Source organism: Hemicordylus capensis, chromosome 1 (assembly GCF_027244095.1).
Source record: "Hemicordylus capensis ecotype Gifberg chromosome 1, rHemCap1.1.pri, whole genome shotgun sequence".
Taxonomy (NCBI): domain Eukaryota; kingdom Metazoa; phylum Chordata; class Lepidosauria; order Squamata; family Cordylidae; genus Hemicordylus; species Hemicordylus capensis.
The window spans coordinates 375805146-375821493 of record NC_069657.1 but is presented as its reverse complement, the minus strand read 5'-3'; the positions used below and the strand labels follow the sequence as shown (position 1 = coordinate 375821493).

The 16348-nt window shown below is 43.5% G+C and overlaps 1 protein-coding gene across 1 annotated transcript in view; it reads left to right on the top strand.

Annotated features, from left to right (window-relative positions):
* The window catches only part of THBS2 (thrombospondin 2), a 59065-nt gene that overhangs the window by 11239 nt on the left and 31478 nt on the right, over positions 1–16348 (top strand). The window contains exons 4-11 of the mRNA XM_053297232.1: positions 6199–6395; positions 7716–7856; positions 9649–9745; positions 10352–10522; positions 11116–11292; positions 12280–12453; positions 13193–13320; positions 13451–13603. Of these exons, the coding sequence (XP_053153207.1) occupies positions 6199–6395; positions 7716–7856; positions 9649–9745; positions 10352–10522; positions 11116–11292; positions 12280–12453; positions 13193–13320; positions 13451–13603 (1238 nt within the window). The remainder of the gene's footprint in view (positions 1–6198; positions 6396–7715; positions 7857–9648; positions 9746–10351; positions 10523–11115; positions 11293–12279; positions 12454–13192; positions 13321–13450; positions 13604–16348) is intronic.

Sequence of the window (16348 nt, the reverse complement as noted above, 5' to 3'; positions counted from 1 at the left end):
GCCAAGAACATCTGAATAGGGAAAGATTCAAGGACCAATGTTTAGTCACTAAACATATATTGCAGGTTCTGTCACTTTATTTGTAGCTTAAATTAAAAGCCTTAAAAACACTCCTTTTAAAAAGGAATGGCTCTAGTAAACATACATACACACTTACATACCTGCAATCCAAAATACTTGCTACATTCAAACAAACACCAATGTTTGTGAACAGATGTGAAGTTTTGTGTGAGCGGCAATGGGAGCCCATTTGGGCAGAAGGAGACAATAAAGCAATACTTTTCAGCTGGAAACCTTTTTGCTTTGAAGAACAAATACTCTTTCCTCCTGTGAGAAATTATCATAAAGCCAACAGCAATGAATTGATCTCTCAGCAACCTCGCCCCAGATGTCCTCTTTTACTAAGGGTCAAGTGCTACTAAGAAGTGCTGCCCTTCATATTTCTTGTGCAGTTTGTGCTACCTGTACCCCCTGTGGTGCCTTCAGGCTTAATAGCTTCCTTAAAATGTTCAGGTCAATGCACAATTGTGGTTGATGTCAAGATCTGAAATTAATCATCTCCGAAGTGTCATATGCAGAAAACAGATACTGTCTACTTTAATGTATCTACACGGCAAGAAGCTTATTTCAATGAGTCAAGCTGACAGTCATGCAAATGGCATTTCATGATAAATTGCTCTGTTGTGTTGAGTTGTATTTTCTGGGTTTCCAGTTTAGAGGCTAAGATAGCCAAGTTATTTATATTTCTCTGTGCTGGAAACAATTCATTATAGACTTGGGGAAATTTATTTAAACTGTTGTCACCATTGCTGGTTTGGATTGATGAGCTTCCTTAGCAGTAATTATTTTTCCTGCCAAAGAGTTCTTGTTGATTCCTCAATTTCTTTTCCTCTGATTATTTACAGATCTGACACTCAATTCTGCCCTTATTTTTTACCCTGTTTCTATGGCCTTATTGTATTTGTAGCCCTTCAGTTACTCCTGATTTGTAGTAATGTCTCTAAGAGTAGTAATTTGTACTAATGTCTCTCTATAGCGTCACTGGCAAGAGTTGCATTTGATTTCTTTATTAGCAAGTTTCAAGTGGCAATCTCTAATGAGCTATCCTCTGGTTGTGGTAATGCTTTAGTTCCTTTAATTTATAGACACATGGAGGCTATTCACATGATGGGGCAAAATTGGGCTAGTGGAGGCTAGGCTGATTTTGCCCCATCGTGTGAACCACCGGGCTCGGCTGTGAGCCCGGTGGTTCCTAGGCGGGTAACCCACCTAACTACCCCTGCCCTAAAACCAGGTTTGTGGAGCGAGCGCTCCGCAAACCTGATTTTAAAGATCGTGAGTAGCCATGGTTACTCACGAGTAGACCCCTGGAGGGGAGGCGAAAAGCGGAGCCCTCACATAGGGCATACTGGAGCTTCCAGGAGCCATGCGACCCCCCGAGCTCCCCAGCCCCCGCCGGCTCCATCATGGAGCTGGCAATCATGTGGGTGGCCGATCCGGCCACCCAGGGCTTCTGCCCTGATCGGCTGCGGGGAGAGGCTTAGCCCACTCTCCCCGCTTAGCTGCAAAAACCGGGTCTCACTGATTGTGAGACCTGGCTCACTGTCTTATTTAAACAAGTTCATATTCTGTTTAGAAACACTAAATATTTGGCTGCTTCAGCATGTCTTGTGGCTTCATAAGAAAGATACATTTTACTGAAAAAGATGCGAAACATGGTTTACTGTCTACCTGATATTATAGAACAGGCATAGCCATCTGGCAGCCCATAGGCCAGCTTTGGTCCTCATGTTCTACCAGATGTTAAAGGGGGATGAAGCTGCAGCTCTGTGGTAGAGCATCTATTTTGCATTCAGAAGGTCCCAGGTTGAATACCTGGCATCTCCAGGTAGGGTCTGTCTGAAAGCCTGGAGAGCCACTGTCCTGCTACTGTCACTGTAGCAGACAGTACAGGAGACCCTCATTATCCATGGTTTCGCGGATTGCAGTTTCATGTATCCGTGGATGGGTCTTAGACACCCAATTGCTTTATTCGCGGCATGAAGTATAGGCAATTTTTGCCTATCTGTGGTTGCTGTGTGGCCAGAAATGACTTCCGATGTCAGTTCTGTTTGCTGTTTTGAAATGCAGACCCATTTTGTGGCTCTTCTTTGTTTGTTTTTTAAAAAAGATTTAAAATGAAAAACAAGAGGATTTGGGGGGCATTCCTGGAGAACAAGGTATTTTCTACCCTTAAAGGATTTTCTACCCTTATTTTTGCCCCTTCCTTGCTTTTTTGGCATTTTTTTCAGAGCAAGGAACCTAAACCCCATTTCCCATTGACCCAAGGAAGCTCTCTACATGAGCAATGTAGAGAGCCTAACTGGGCTTTGCAGGGAGAGCGGGCTTAGCCTGCTCTCCCCGCAGACGAGCAGGAAGCTCGCCCTGGGTGGCCGAATCAACCGCCCACATGACTATCGGCACTGCCATGGAGCTGGTAGGGGTGGCAAGGATCGGGGTCCGCCTGGCCCCCATAAGTCCAAATATGCTCCGTGCGAATGCGCGGGGCATCCCTGGGAGACCCTCGAGGCCGGGAGGCTTGTTGTAGCCTCCCGGTCGGGGGTCTATCCGTGTGTCACCACGGTGCAGAGCCACACTGCGGTGGTACATGATCAACTGAACAGGGTTAGCGGAGTGCTCTGCTAACCTCGTTTAAGGGGAGGGGAATTTTGTGGGGGTTCCTGCCAGGAGCTGTGTGGCTGCCATGGCAGCACACAACCAGGCACAACCAGGCTAGGCTCCCTTGGCCCAGTTCCTCCTGGCCATGAGTATAGCCTCAAGGTTACATTATTCATGGTTTCCGTATTTGTGTGAATTGGCAGGAACAGAACCCCCATGAATAACAAGGGCCACCTTTATTGAGCTGCCTGGACTGATGGTCTGACTAAGGCAGCTTCCTGTGTACCTGGAGTGTGGTAAAATGCTTGCCCACTGTTTCAGTTGAACAGGAAAGGAAAAGAAAAGTGATATATTGATGAGTCTGTTTCAATGGATATTAACCCAGAAGCAAATCCTACTGACTAACATACAAATTAAATTACTCCCAAGTGGTCCTTTAGAGTAATTGCTGAGTAGTACTATTCAGTAGGTTAATCTGGATGTCAGCCACTGTTCTCAATCGCTTACTCCAAGTTTGCACATGTAGGAATGCAGCCCTCGTCTCTCCTTGGGATTTTGTATGTAATGCTCCTTGAGCACACATGCTCCATTTTCTGTTGCTAAATGGTGCCAACTTTATTACGGAGTCTGACCACTCATGGGGTCGGGGGTCAGTTTGTACAGCAAAACAACTGTCTGAAGACTTGTAGTGGCCCTTGAGAGTACTTTGCATCCCTCTTCTAGAATGTTACTTCCTGGAAGCTAAATTAAGAGTTGCCCTGCATAGCCGAAAGATATGACATTACTATATTCCCAGATGAATATTCAATATGTATAATGAGGTGCGTATTGTCTGAATTTGAAATATTTTGAAACATGGGACAAGGTCTCCAGAAGATGACCATAGTATTATTCAATCTGTGCAAGGGAAATTCTAGCTGCAGTTTTTTTATTCTTATTTGAAGAAATATACAAACTAGAGTAGGAAGTGTGTGTATTTATAGTTTGGCATTGTTGGTTCTTGCTCTTCTGGCATAAGCCTGTGCCAGCATCAAAGAAGTCTGACAGAAGCATGTTGCTGTCTGCAGAAGCATCTACTGAGAGATTGTCCAGATTGGAAAGAGACACTGGCTGCCATCCAGGCTAACATTACATGCGCTAAAAACGTTCCCCAATCAGCTATTTTTGCTGATCTCTCCTTCTCTCTGCAGGCCACTATGCCTCCTGAAAATATGTCTCAGAAGGTTAGGGGACTCTCAATGCCCCCTAATTTTCAGGAGGCTGCAGAGGGAGAGAAAGATAGCCAAAATTTATGTGTAGTGTGTGCTTTGGCATTCACATAGTTAGTCTGGGTTTCAGCACTGCTCATTGGTTATTTATAGGCATATTAAAGGGAGCACTAGCTTACATTTTTGTTTCGTTGTCACTAGGGCTCTGCTGAATATTCAGCCTTTTAATTTTTGGAGCAGAAAGTAATGTCAATGGGAGTAGCTGTAATCTTCCCTTCAAAAAAAACCCATTAAATCTACTTTTTTATGGCTTTGAGGTGACTGTTCACAGATATTGAGCCCTTTCTCATTATCAGTGAGAAAGGGTTTGAAAGCAGGGAGGAAGGCTGCCAGCACTTCCTACCCGTAGCCGATCCTTCTTCTCTTGCGAGGTGGGTGGATAGCCACTCAGACGATTGCCGGTTTCACTCAGCAGTGTGGAGGGCCTGGAAGCGTCGCCCTGCCATACAAAACTCCCATAATGCACTGCGCAAATGTGTGGTGCATTGTGATGATCCCCCCCAATGCCAGCTGGGGACCCCGCAGTCTCCCAGCCCTGGCTACAAGCCACCGCGGCTGGCAGAAAACAACAACAAAATGAAGTTAAGGGAGCACTTGCTCTCTTAACCTCATTTTGAAGGAGGGCTCTGCAGGTGAGTTTGCTGCAGCGGCAGCAACCGCTTGCTTCCCGCTGCTTCTCACGAGCAGCCAAGAGCAGGCTTGGCTGTCTTAGCCTGCTCTTGGCTGCTTGTGGGAACAGCCTCGCTGCCTCTCCTGTTGCTTTGGCAATATTTTCCCCGTACCTTCTCCTTCCTTTACAGTCATCTAGGGATCATTGGTGAATGTGGTGACATCACAACACTGTGTAGGCAATCAGATTTCATTTAGTGATGACATGACTGCGGACAAATGAAGCCAGTGCTTCCTGCATTGCATTGCCTTCACTCAAACAGACAACCCCCATCACCCCCATCTTTTAATGTGTAAAATCACCAATACACCCACTGTATGTGCTTTTTAAAATCATTGCTAAGGGTCCCCCCACCCCCTGCTTTGGTGTGTGTGAAAAGCACTTGTCCTTATGGCCTAGCCCTAGTTTTGATAGCCCATAGCTATGGTAAGACAGGTCTTCAGTAATTAATAGATCAACAGATACAATGAGGCTGTTCACATGAGCAGCCCTATCCAGGCTTTGACAGCCCTACCTGGGTAGTGCTGCTTGTGTGAAGTGCCAGGATCGAGGATTATCCTTGAGCTGCCTCCCTGGGTAGCCCGGGAATTTAAAGTGACCTTTTACTGGGCAAAAGGGCGCAAGTGTGCCATTTTACCTAGGTATGGGGTTGTGTTTATGCTTGCATGCAGCCCAAGTGGACACAGAGCTGAGAGCCTAGAGCACCCAACTCATGGGGGAATCCCTCAATGCACCGTGCTTGGCATGTGGTGCATTGTGGGATATCTGGAGGCCGGAATGCATTTTCCTGGCCTCCAAAACGCTATGTGGCAGCACCGGTCATGTGAGCACGTGAGCTGCACAGCTGGGATTGCTATTGGATTATCTGGGGGGAAGATAGGTGCTATCCTGCCTTCTTCCAGGCTGCCTTCTCTGGCCCAGCAAAAGGTCATGTGAATGACCTTATTGCATTCTGTTTACACAGAAGATAACCTTGAATTCTGTCAGACACAGCTTACAACAACTGTTGAACTATTCTGTTTGGAGAGTGATCCCATTAAAGTCCTGGAAAAGAATGATAGCATGTTCTGAACCAACTTCATTAATGCTATCACACATTCCTTACCACTCTTGTCACTTCCTGAAGAATTTAATCCAACTTCCATTTTCTGAAGAAGTCATTCAATAAAGACTTTACTTTATTGTGCTTTTTTCCGAATTGTTTAGGACTAGAATGTTGGCAACACTTTAACCTATGTTTTTCTTCAAAAAAACTGATGAAACTACAGGGTACATATGATACTTTTTATGATTATAAGTGGACTATGTAGAACTTTAAATATGTGTAATTCATAAAGGATTTTTCTTTTCCATTGTCTCTGAGCTTGTACATGAGACTCTTCTGTAGCTGGAATCTAAACTGTGAAAAGGAATGGCTGTAACTGGAAGGGGCTGACATCCAGTCTCTTTAATATAATCTTGGGTATAATTTGGCATGAAACTATTCCAAAAGAGAAAGAGTTACAATCCACCTATAGTACCAGTATATAATTTGAGTCAAAGGTTATAATTAGTGGAAAGCTGTTGCGTATACATAATGGATTTTTGCTCTCTTCTTGCCAGCTGAGGTCAACACCATCAATGAGAGCACAGAAATCCTTCACCTTAACCCTTCAGTCATGACTGCATATGTTGGCGAAAACATTGAAAAGAAAGCCGAATTTTGTGACCGCTCTTGTGAAGAGCTTGGGTCTATGTTTACCGAGCTCACCGGACTGCGTATTGTTGTCAATGGCTTGAGTGAAAATCTGCAAAAAGTGGTAGGTATCCCCAGTTCATGATATACTAGAGGTTCAGACATCCTTATATCACATCAAGATGAGCAAAAATGAGAAGAATCAGCCACCAGCAGAAACATGAGCCTTGTTGCTTCAGTATCTACCTGGCACTGACAGTGAAATCCAGCGACATGTTGGAAATGTCCCAAATCCTTTTCTGAAATAATCTGTGACGGACATATTCTTTATGATGTCACCCTAAGGATGGCCCATGAGACAAACTGCTCCTCAAGTGGCAAGTCCCAAATACTGTTAAAGCATGGCTGATTGTCAGGTGTTTATTGTTTTATTTTTTAATATAAGGTGCTGTTTAGACTTTGCACTTCAGCTGATCCTATTTTAGCCTGCTTCTTTCCAGTCTGTCATTTGCTCCCATAAATAATTCATTCTTGCTGACAAAAGCAAGTGATGTTCCAACAATAAGAACAACAATTTATAGGCAGCTTTTCAACAAAAGTGTCCAAAGTGTTTACATAGACAGATAGATAGATAAGATATTCCACTCCATGCAGTGAATAGGGCTAGAGAGAACCTTGTTACTGGGACAATATATTGCCATATAGGACGGCTTACCATTGAAGAAGTGTACTCTAGCACTGGAGAGGGTGAACAGCCAGCTCAAATTTTTCTCCCCAAATGATGAGGAATAAAATAAAATTCAAAATGGTGTGGCTAGGTGCAGGAGGGACTTGTAGGATGCCTGGCAGAGATGACGGGCATCTCCCAGCTGTTTGTAACACTGACACAGCTGTTATGCCAACAGCAAAATGGGAGGTATAATTAATTGCACATAATGGGGCAAACATTTTTGTTTCCTAGCAACTATATTTAGCAATCTGGGGAGCAGATTTGCCACCATCAGCAGCAATGCTTGCTTGGACAACATCATCTGGGCAGATGAGAGAGGGATTAGCTTGCTTCCTTGTGTGCTATGAATCAAGTTCATACATTTGAAATAGATCTAAAGAAGTCAAATGTGTTTCTCAGGAGTGAAATCATTTTTCATTCTAAGGAAGATGAGTGATAACTGGAAAAAAGTTTTTGAGTAAAGTTTGTTGAGATCTGGTATTGGCAAGCACGGATTGTAATATTAGCTGAACAGTTTGTGCTCTGAGGAATAGTGTAGTCACTGAATTGTTTGCTTCTTTTTTGGCTAAAGTACTTCAGTTGCATAAAAGAAATATCCTTTCTGAGTGTTCTAGCTTATAATCTAAGAATAGATAAAGTTCCTTGCTTGATGTCTTGTGATATACGGCATAAAGATCAGCTCAACTTTTCTGATTTGTTTGTTTCATTGTACAGTCTAAAGAGAACGAAATAATGTGGGAATTGCTTGGCCCCAACAAAACTCTCAAGAACCATTCAGCTTGTTGGCAAGATGGCCGTGAATTCGCAAATAATGCACACTGGGTTGTGGACAGCTGCACAGAGTGTAACTGCCAGGTGAGGCTTCAGCAAATGTGTGTGACTATATTTTCAAACCAGGTCCTCCACAATCAGACACAGGAGGTGAGAATTGCTCCATGGACGTCTGCGGGGAGAGCAGGTTTCCCCGCATACGATCTCCTGTTCTTTCCTGGGTGGGTGGATCACTCGCCTAGACTGGCAGTGGCTTGCCCGGCTGAGATGCCGGGACAGGATGCCGTGCATCGTCCTGTCCCAATAATGCACCATGAGAACGTGCGGTGCATTACTGGCATCCCCCTCCACCCCCACCCCTGAGTGTGCCAGCCATGGCTGCAAGCAGTGGTCTAAAGTCAACGTAGTTTCTTAGCTCTGCATCAGCACCCAAACAGAGAGTGAGGACTATCAATGGGCTCCATTTCTATTTAGTTTGGGGCAAAGCTGTTATCTCCACATGCAATAATAGGAGTCTGGCAGGCTTCCTTTGAAATTGTGTTCTAAAGAATTATATGGAACCTTGATTATTTTTTTAAACAAGTGATAGTTACAAATATAGGCTATGTTCCTAAGTATGCTTACTAAGTTGTAAGTCCCATTATAAAGAGTGGGATAGACAACCTAGTATACATGTGTAGGATTGGAATGCCAATATAATAGACTTGCAATTTCAAACATCAATCACATGCCTAGGTCATTCATGCAATCAAAAACTGTGTCCTACCCAGGTTTGGGAGCTGTGTGTGCTCCCAGTTTTCAGTTGTGTGGAAGCAAAGTAAGAGGAAAACCTGGGTAGAAGTGATTGTGTGGAAGCAAGGTAGGGGGAAAGGCTACCTAGGTTTTCCTCCTACCTTGCTTCAACACAATCACTTCTACCCAGGTTTTCCTCTTACCTTGCTTCCGATCCACACAGCCAAAAATTGGGAGCTCACACTCTCCCAAATCCCAATAGGACACAGTTTTTGATAGTGTGAATGACCTCACCAAGTTATCACAAAGGTTTATCACATGCAAATGGTATCCATCAGAGGGGAGAAAAAATGATATGTTGGTGATCACTTAATGAACTAGTCACATGAAATTACTTGGGCAATTAAGTCCAATGGACCCAAACCCATCATTGCCTGTATCCCCTTAACTCTGGTGTAATAGGCAGAGCCACACGGGTTGCCTTCCTGTCAAAATTATTCCCTTCTAGGCAGGAGCTTCTACAATGAAGGTCATGCACATAATTCTGCTTGTACCTGTGACCTATAGTGTCTAGGGTCCTTTCTCCCCCTTGTTCACAGCAGTGCTGCACAAGTGATTTGCACCACAGTGATGTTCCAGAAGCTTGTGCCATCAACAGTAATGCTGATCATTAGTGTTGATGACACCAACTTTTTGGGACACCACTGTGGTACACATCACTTTGCACCAATAGTGCAAAAATTTAGAGCAATCATACAATTTAAGCCACAAGTATGACTGAAACTGTACTATTGTTTTTGCTTAAATATTTATATAGTTATTGTTTAAATAGAGCAGTAGTACACTTTAAGCTGTCACTGGTGTAATGCTACATGTTATTGTATTGCTTCAGTAGACAATGGCCTGTTCATTTGAGCTGCATCTGAAAGGGTACTATACTATGTCTGTTGGAAAATAGCACAGTGCCATATTTACACCACATCAGAAGTCCAGTTTTCCTCAGAAAGGCTTATGTAGTCACAAAATCCATCTTACAATTAACAGGGTTGGGGTTTTTTTGAGTACAAAGTTTTCCTGAAAAGTAGAGCATTTAGTTTCCCTAATCTCTGAATAATGGTTGCATTTTTGTTTCCCTTGCATGTAGGATTCCAAAACAGTTTGCCATAAAATTACATGCCCACCTGTGCACTGTGTCAGTCCTTCATTCATTGATGGCGAGTGCTGTCCTATCTGCTCTCACTGTAAGTATAACATACAAGAACAATGTGCCTTTAAACCGAAATAGTAAAAAAATCTCATCTCGCACATGCCACCCACAAAAAGTGCTTCTGCCCAGTTTGGGGTGATTTCATGACCATACTCTTCAGGTATTCGGGAACCATTTCTGGGGCCTGAATCCTTCGGGGGCCAATGTGGGAGGGGGCAGGGAACTTCCCTTGCAGAAACATCTTTCTACATGCTGTACTTAAGAACAAATCCAGCAACTGTTTGGGCTGTAGCTGTTCAGTGCTTTGGGCTGCAGATAGGCTTAAGAACACTAAAAGAGTTGGAGACCCAAGAGAATTACACGTACTGTTTGACTCTTCTGGCTTTTGGCTCTCTTACCAATTTGTGAGTTTTATCAGTCTTCCATTCATAAATATTGAATAAGACAATTATGCCATACTGAATTACTCAACTATAATTATGCCACACTCAATTACTCATGAGTAGTCCAATTGAAACCAACAAGTTAGTTTTGACTAACTTGTTACATTAATTTCAATGAGACTACTTGTGAGTAATTGCATGTCGATGCCAGCCAACCAGTACTTAAGCCCTTCTGTGGTGCTGCTTCTTATCTGCAGCTGAGGACAGCGAAGAGGGCTGGTCTCCATGGTCTGAGTGGACAGAATGCTCCACCACATGTGGATCTGGAACCCAGCAGCGAGGAAGGTCATGTGATGCCACCAGCAATACCTGCCGAGGCCCATCCATTCAAACCAGAACTTGTTTCCTTGGCAAATGTGATAACCGCAGTGAGTGTTGTAACTTCTTTCCTTTACTTTACAACTCCTCCTTTGTTTCCCATTAGAAACGAAATAAACCTGGAATCAGTCTTATGTGCAAAACTCTTGTATCTAAGTTTCAGGTTAATCAGATGACCTTTTCTTTAAAAAACAACCACCACCACAATCAGATATTAAGATATGACCTGAATTGGCACACAAATGTCCTTATGCCCTTGAGGGAGGTGAGCCTGCTGGCTGGGTGGCAGATTGCTCTTTACTCTCCCTCTTGTGCCTCTTTGCAGAAGAAGGTTGGGGTATGGGAGGAGTCACTTCAATTTTTGTTCAAGGACCCACCAACCTTGCTACGCTCTTGTTGAGATGATATGCCAAAAGTCTGTCTAGCTGAGTTCAGTCCATGGGAGTAGCATATGCCTGGCCACTTGGGAAAAACTGGAAGCTATTATGGACTGACTAAAGCTGCGGCTATCACAAGCATTTTGTATTGCAAATGGAATAGGTTCTTCTCATACTGGTTGACATCTCTGAGGAATTTCCATTATAATTTTTGAGGTTGCAGAGATAGGTACTTGCACTGTGATTATTTTTCTTTCTCTGGACAGTACGGCAAAATGGTGGCTGGAGCCATTGGTCCCCTTGGTCTTCCTGTTCTGTAACCTGTGGAGTAGGCAACATAACTCGCATTCGGCTCTGCAACTCTCCCATACCCCAGATGGGTGGGAAAAACTGCAAAGGAAGTGGCCGCGAAACTAAAGAATGTGAAGGAGTGCCATGTCCCAGTAAGTCTGTTGGTTTGAATCTCTAGGGTACAGGTGCTTCATCCTCTGATATGGCTCCACCCTAGAAGTCAGCATTTGTCAGGCTAAAATAACACATCTAGTCTATACACTTGAGAGTTAATAACAGCTGACCCCTGGGCCAAATCCAGGCCACATAGGAGTGCTATCAGACTCCATTTACCAACCTAGAGGGGAAGAAGTGTAGACAAACTGGAATCTGTGACAGAACTTGCCAGCGAGCCACTTTAGGGGTTATAACTTGAGGTCCCCTTAAGTGGCACAGCGGGAAAATGCTTGACTAACAAGCAGAAGGTTGTCAGTTTAAATCCCTGCTAGTACTATATCAGGCAGCAGCGATATAGGAAGATGACAGGAGAGGGGGCACGCCCTCGAATCCTGCCTGTGGCTTCCGGCGGCAGCTGGTGGGCCACTGTGTGAAACAGAATGCTGGACTAGATGGGCCTTGGGCCTGATCCAACAGGGCTATTCTTATGTTCTTAAGATGCAGAAAGGCATCATCTCATATTGCACAGGAGGAGGCAATGGTAAACTCCTCCTTTATTCTACCAAAGACAACCACAGGGCTCTGTGAGCGCCAGGAGTCGGAATCAACTTGACGGAACACTTCACTTTACTAGCAACTAATCCTCACTCCTGGCCCTCTGGAAGGCTATAAACATATACTTAGTGACTACATGATCCCATTGAACTGAATGGGAGTAGGTGGATTGTGATTTATGACCAGCTTAGTTAAGATGATAACTTCCAGTTAGAGCAGATTCTATTGCACCCGTGGATATACTTCAGGTTCTTTGACAAGACTAGAAGAAGGATTTGGATTCATTGTACTGTTGCTGTGATCAGTTGCAATGACATTTTGAAATCAATGAATTGCACCACTGCATGTGGTCATGGTCACTGCACTGATGCTTGATTGATTAGGCTGTTTTGCTCATACTAATTTCTGTGTTGTCTGGTCTCTTCCAGTCAATGGTCGATGGAGCCCTTGGTCTCCATGGTCTGCTTGCACAGTTACCTGTGGAGGTGGAATTCGTGAGAGGTCTCATCTCTGTAACAGCCCTGAGCCTCAGTATGGTGGAAAGACTTGTGCTGGAGATGTTATACAGCATGAGATGTGCAATAAACAGGATTGTCCAATAGGTGAGCATAGAATGTATTGTCATGGCCAAGGGCATAGCTGAGGAGAGGGGGCCCGTGTTAGCCACTATCCCTGGTGGCCCCTCGGATTGAGGGAGATAATGAAGAAAATAGAGAGGCGTGGAGCTGGGGGGGCCCTCAGAAGCTGAGGGGCCCAGGTTTGAACCCATCCACTCAATTATAGCTACACCTCTGGTCATGGCATGTTTACTGGGATGTAATATGTCTAAGTCATTCTGTTTAATGCGTATATTGAGATGTCGTCCTCCACAGGTGGGCCTCCAGGCTACTTCAGACCTCCCTGCAGGACCAGTGTACATTTTGGCCATAGCTTAATCATAGAGCACATGATCTGCATGCAGAAGCCCTGACATTTAATCCCTGGTATCTCCTGTTAAAAGAATCTTGGATAATATGGCTAGGAAAGGCCTCTGCCTGAAACCTTGATAGCTGCTGCTAGTCCGATTGGACAGTATTGGCTTAGATGGCCAAAGATGTGACTCAGTATAGATGCTTCATTTGTACTTAGTCAATACTGCTGTGACTGCATAGGATCAAATAGGGGTAGGGATATAAAATACAGTAAGTTGTTAAGGCAACCTACTGTTTATAACAATTTACAAATCCATAAGGAGAAAAAAGTTGACTCTGCAGACTAATCTTCCTCCTCTTTTTCCTCTTTACTCAGGTAAGGAGATTAACTTAATACAGTCACAAATAATATTTTTGTCTGTTTTGGCAGATGGATGTTTGTCAAATCCTTGCTTTCCTGGAGCAGAATGCAATAGCTACCCAGATGGTTCATGGTCCTGTGGTGCATGTCCGACTGGTTACCTTGGAAACGGAACTTTCTGTGAGGACCTTGATGAGGTACATGAGGGTTCCATTGGTGTGGAACTACTTATTTGAACCTGCCCATGGAAACACTTATTTGCCTTTGTTGGAAGCTTCCCAGGAAGATAACTTAGTACATTTTTTCTGCTTGCTTATTTTTTGGCAGTGTGCTGTAGTGCCAGACGTTTGCTTTAAGTTAAATCAGAACCAGCGCTGTGTAAACACAAATCCAGGATTCCATTGCTTGCCATGCCCTCCACGCTACAAAGGAACGCAGCCTTATGGGGTGGGCCTAGAGGCTGCCAAGGCAGAAAAGCAAGTAAGTGTTTTTGAAAGAAGGTCAGTGGCCAGTAACAGAATGGAAAATGTGATATGTTTAGTATAAAAGTGGCGTAGAGAGAGAATGCTGTATCCATCATTAGAGCATCTTGATGTTAACAAGTCTGCTGCTCTGAGCAGTATTGTCCTGGAGGTGAGATACAAATATTTTAAATAATAATAATAAGTGAAACATGTTTTAAATTTACCCATTGAACTGGGAGCATAGCATTCAAATGCAACCCAAACTTTCAGTGAAGAAGTTGTGTGCTTGCTGCTTGTTTAGAAATTAATCTCAAGTTATTCCTTTATATAAACAGGGATTATAGAAATATTAGATTTTCAAATGGCTTAGGGCTAAATGAAAAGGGCCATGGAGAAGTTGTAAAGTGCCTAAAGGAAAGGGCATTAAGGTTGGCCCCTGTTCCTTGGGTTCTACACTATGAGCAAAGACCTTTTGATTTTCCCAGGACTTCTAGAATGGCAGCTGACCTCCATATTTATTCTGTAATTTGTTGGTTATTTTTGGTCATTGTATTAATAATGTTGCTAATTATTTCTTCTTGTTAGTCACCCTGAAAGCTATGCTAGAAGGGAAAAATATACATTTAAAAAATAAATAAATACATATCCTTGGCGCACATTAATCAAGAACCAGAACAATCCATATAATGGATACATTTTGTGAAACTGTTTGACACAGCCAGATTTCTGTCTGATTACCTCACTCTGAAAAGGTCTTTATCCAGTACGGATGCAGATAGTGGTGGCCGGTATGGGCAGGGTAGCATAGTGGAGGAAAGCAAGCCACAGCTGCAGCTCATTCTCACTCTTCTCGCCCCACACAGGCTGCCTTGCTCTCTCGGGCCTTGCCCTGCCATGCTGTTAAGTTGAGGTGTGTGAGCTGGTATTCATCAGGTTGGGGATTGTCCCCAAAACTGTTGAATACTGTTGCAGAGAAATTACTTATCCTCTATAAGTAATTTAACTAAGAAACAAGAGTTTGATATATATTGCTAACTAAAACATAGGCTAAGAAAAGACTAAACAAACTAACAGTCTCTTATGCAGAGAGAGGGAGAACCTCTCAGTTTAAATTCAAGTCAGCAAGTGAAGAGCAGACAGACAAAACATTGTGACTCCACCCCGAAGCCAGAACACAGACACATTAAAATAAAAAAGCATGCCCCATACAAATAACTGAGACAATGTCTATGGAAAAATCCCAACAAATACTAGCCCGTGAGCCTCGAGGTAACTGTGACAGGGCAAAGCTAGAGATAATTTAAAGAACTGAAATGCAAAATTGCCAACCTCCTTGCAAAAATACATAACTTATTCCTACAATCAGTATCAGAGGATGAAAATAGCCTATGATTTTCAAAAAAAGATCTTGGAAATTACAGGCCAGTTAGCTAAATGGCTGTGCTGGGCAAATTGATGGAAAGCATTCTCAAAGATAAATGTGTTAAGCATATAGAATAACAGGTCCTGCTGAAGGAGAACCAGCATAGCTTCTGCAAAGGTAAATCTTGCCTCACTGACCTTTTGGAGTTATTTGAGATTGTCATGTGCATAAAGGCGATCCAGTTGACATAGTATACTTGGACTTTCAAAAAGCCTTTGACAGAGTTCCTCATCAAAGACTCTTGGAAAAACTTAGCAGTCATGGGATAAGGGGGCAGATTCATGTGTGGATTGGTCACTGGGCTGAAAGACAGGAAACAGAGGGTAAGTATAAATGGACAGTTCTCTAAATGGAGGGAATTAGGAAGTGGGGTCCCTCCAGGGATCTGTACTGGGACCAGTGCCTTTTAAATTATTCATTAATGATCTAGAAGTTAGGGTAAGCAGCATGGTGACCAAATTTTCAGATGACACCAAACTATTTTGAGTAACAGAATCCAAAACAGGTTGTGAGGAGGTCCAGAAGGCTTTCTCCAAACCAAGCGAGTGGGCAGCAAAATGGCAGATGCATATTGGGGCAAAAAACCCCAAAGTGATGCATATTGGGGCAAAAAAACCCCAACTTCACATACATGCTGATGTGGTCTGAGCTGCTGGTAAGTGATCAGGAGCGAGATCTTGGGGTCATGGTGGACAGCTTGTTGAAAGTATCGACACAATGTGTGGCAGCCATGAAAAAGGCCAATTCCATGCTTTGAATAATAGGAAGGGGACTGAAAATAAAACTATTAATATCATAATGACTTTATACAAATATGGTGTGGCCACATTTGGAGTACTGTGTACAATTCTGCTCACCATACCTCAAAAATGACATGGTAGAATTGGAGAAGGTGCAGAAGAGGACAACCAAGATGATCATGGGCCTAGAGTACCTTCCTTATGAGGCAAGCTGCAACACCTAGGGCTTTTTAGTTTAGAAAAAAGGTGACTGAGGGGCATCATGATCAAGGGCTATAAAATTATGCATGGTGTGGAGAGAGAATTTTTTTTCCTCCCTCTCGCATACACTAGAACCAGGGATCATCCCATGAAACTGATTTCCAAGAAATTTAGGACCGACAAAAGGAAGTACTTTTTCACATGACACATAATTAACCTGTGGAATTCTCTGCCACAAGATGTCTGAGGGCTATAGTCCACCTCCAGCCTAAGAGGCAAGATGCCTCTAAATACTAGGGATGTGCATGAATCATTTTGGTGCCTCATTAGAGAGGTGCTGAAACGATTCAGGCGGCCGCATCTGAAAAGTTTCAGTGGGGAGTGAGTGGTAGCTTCA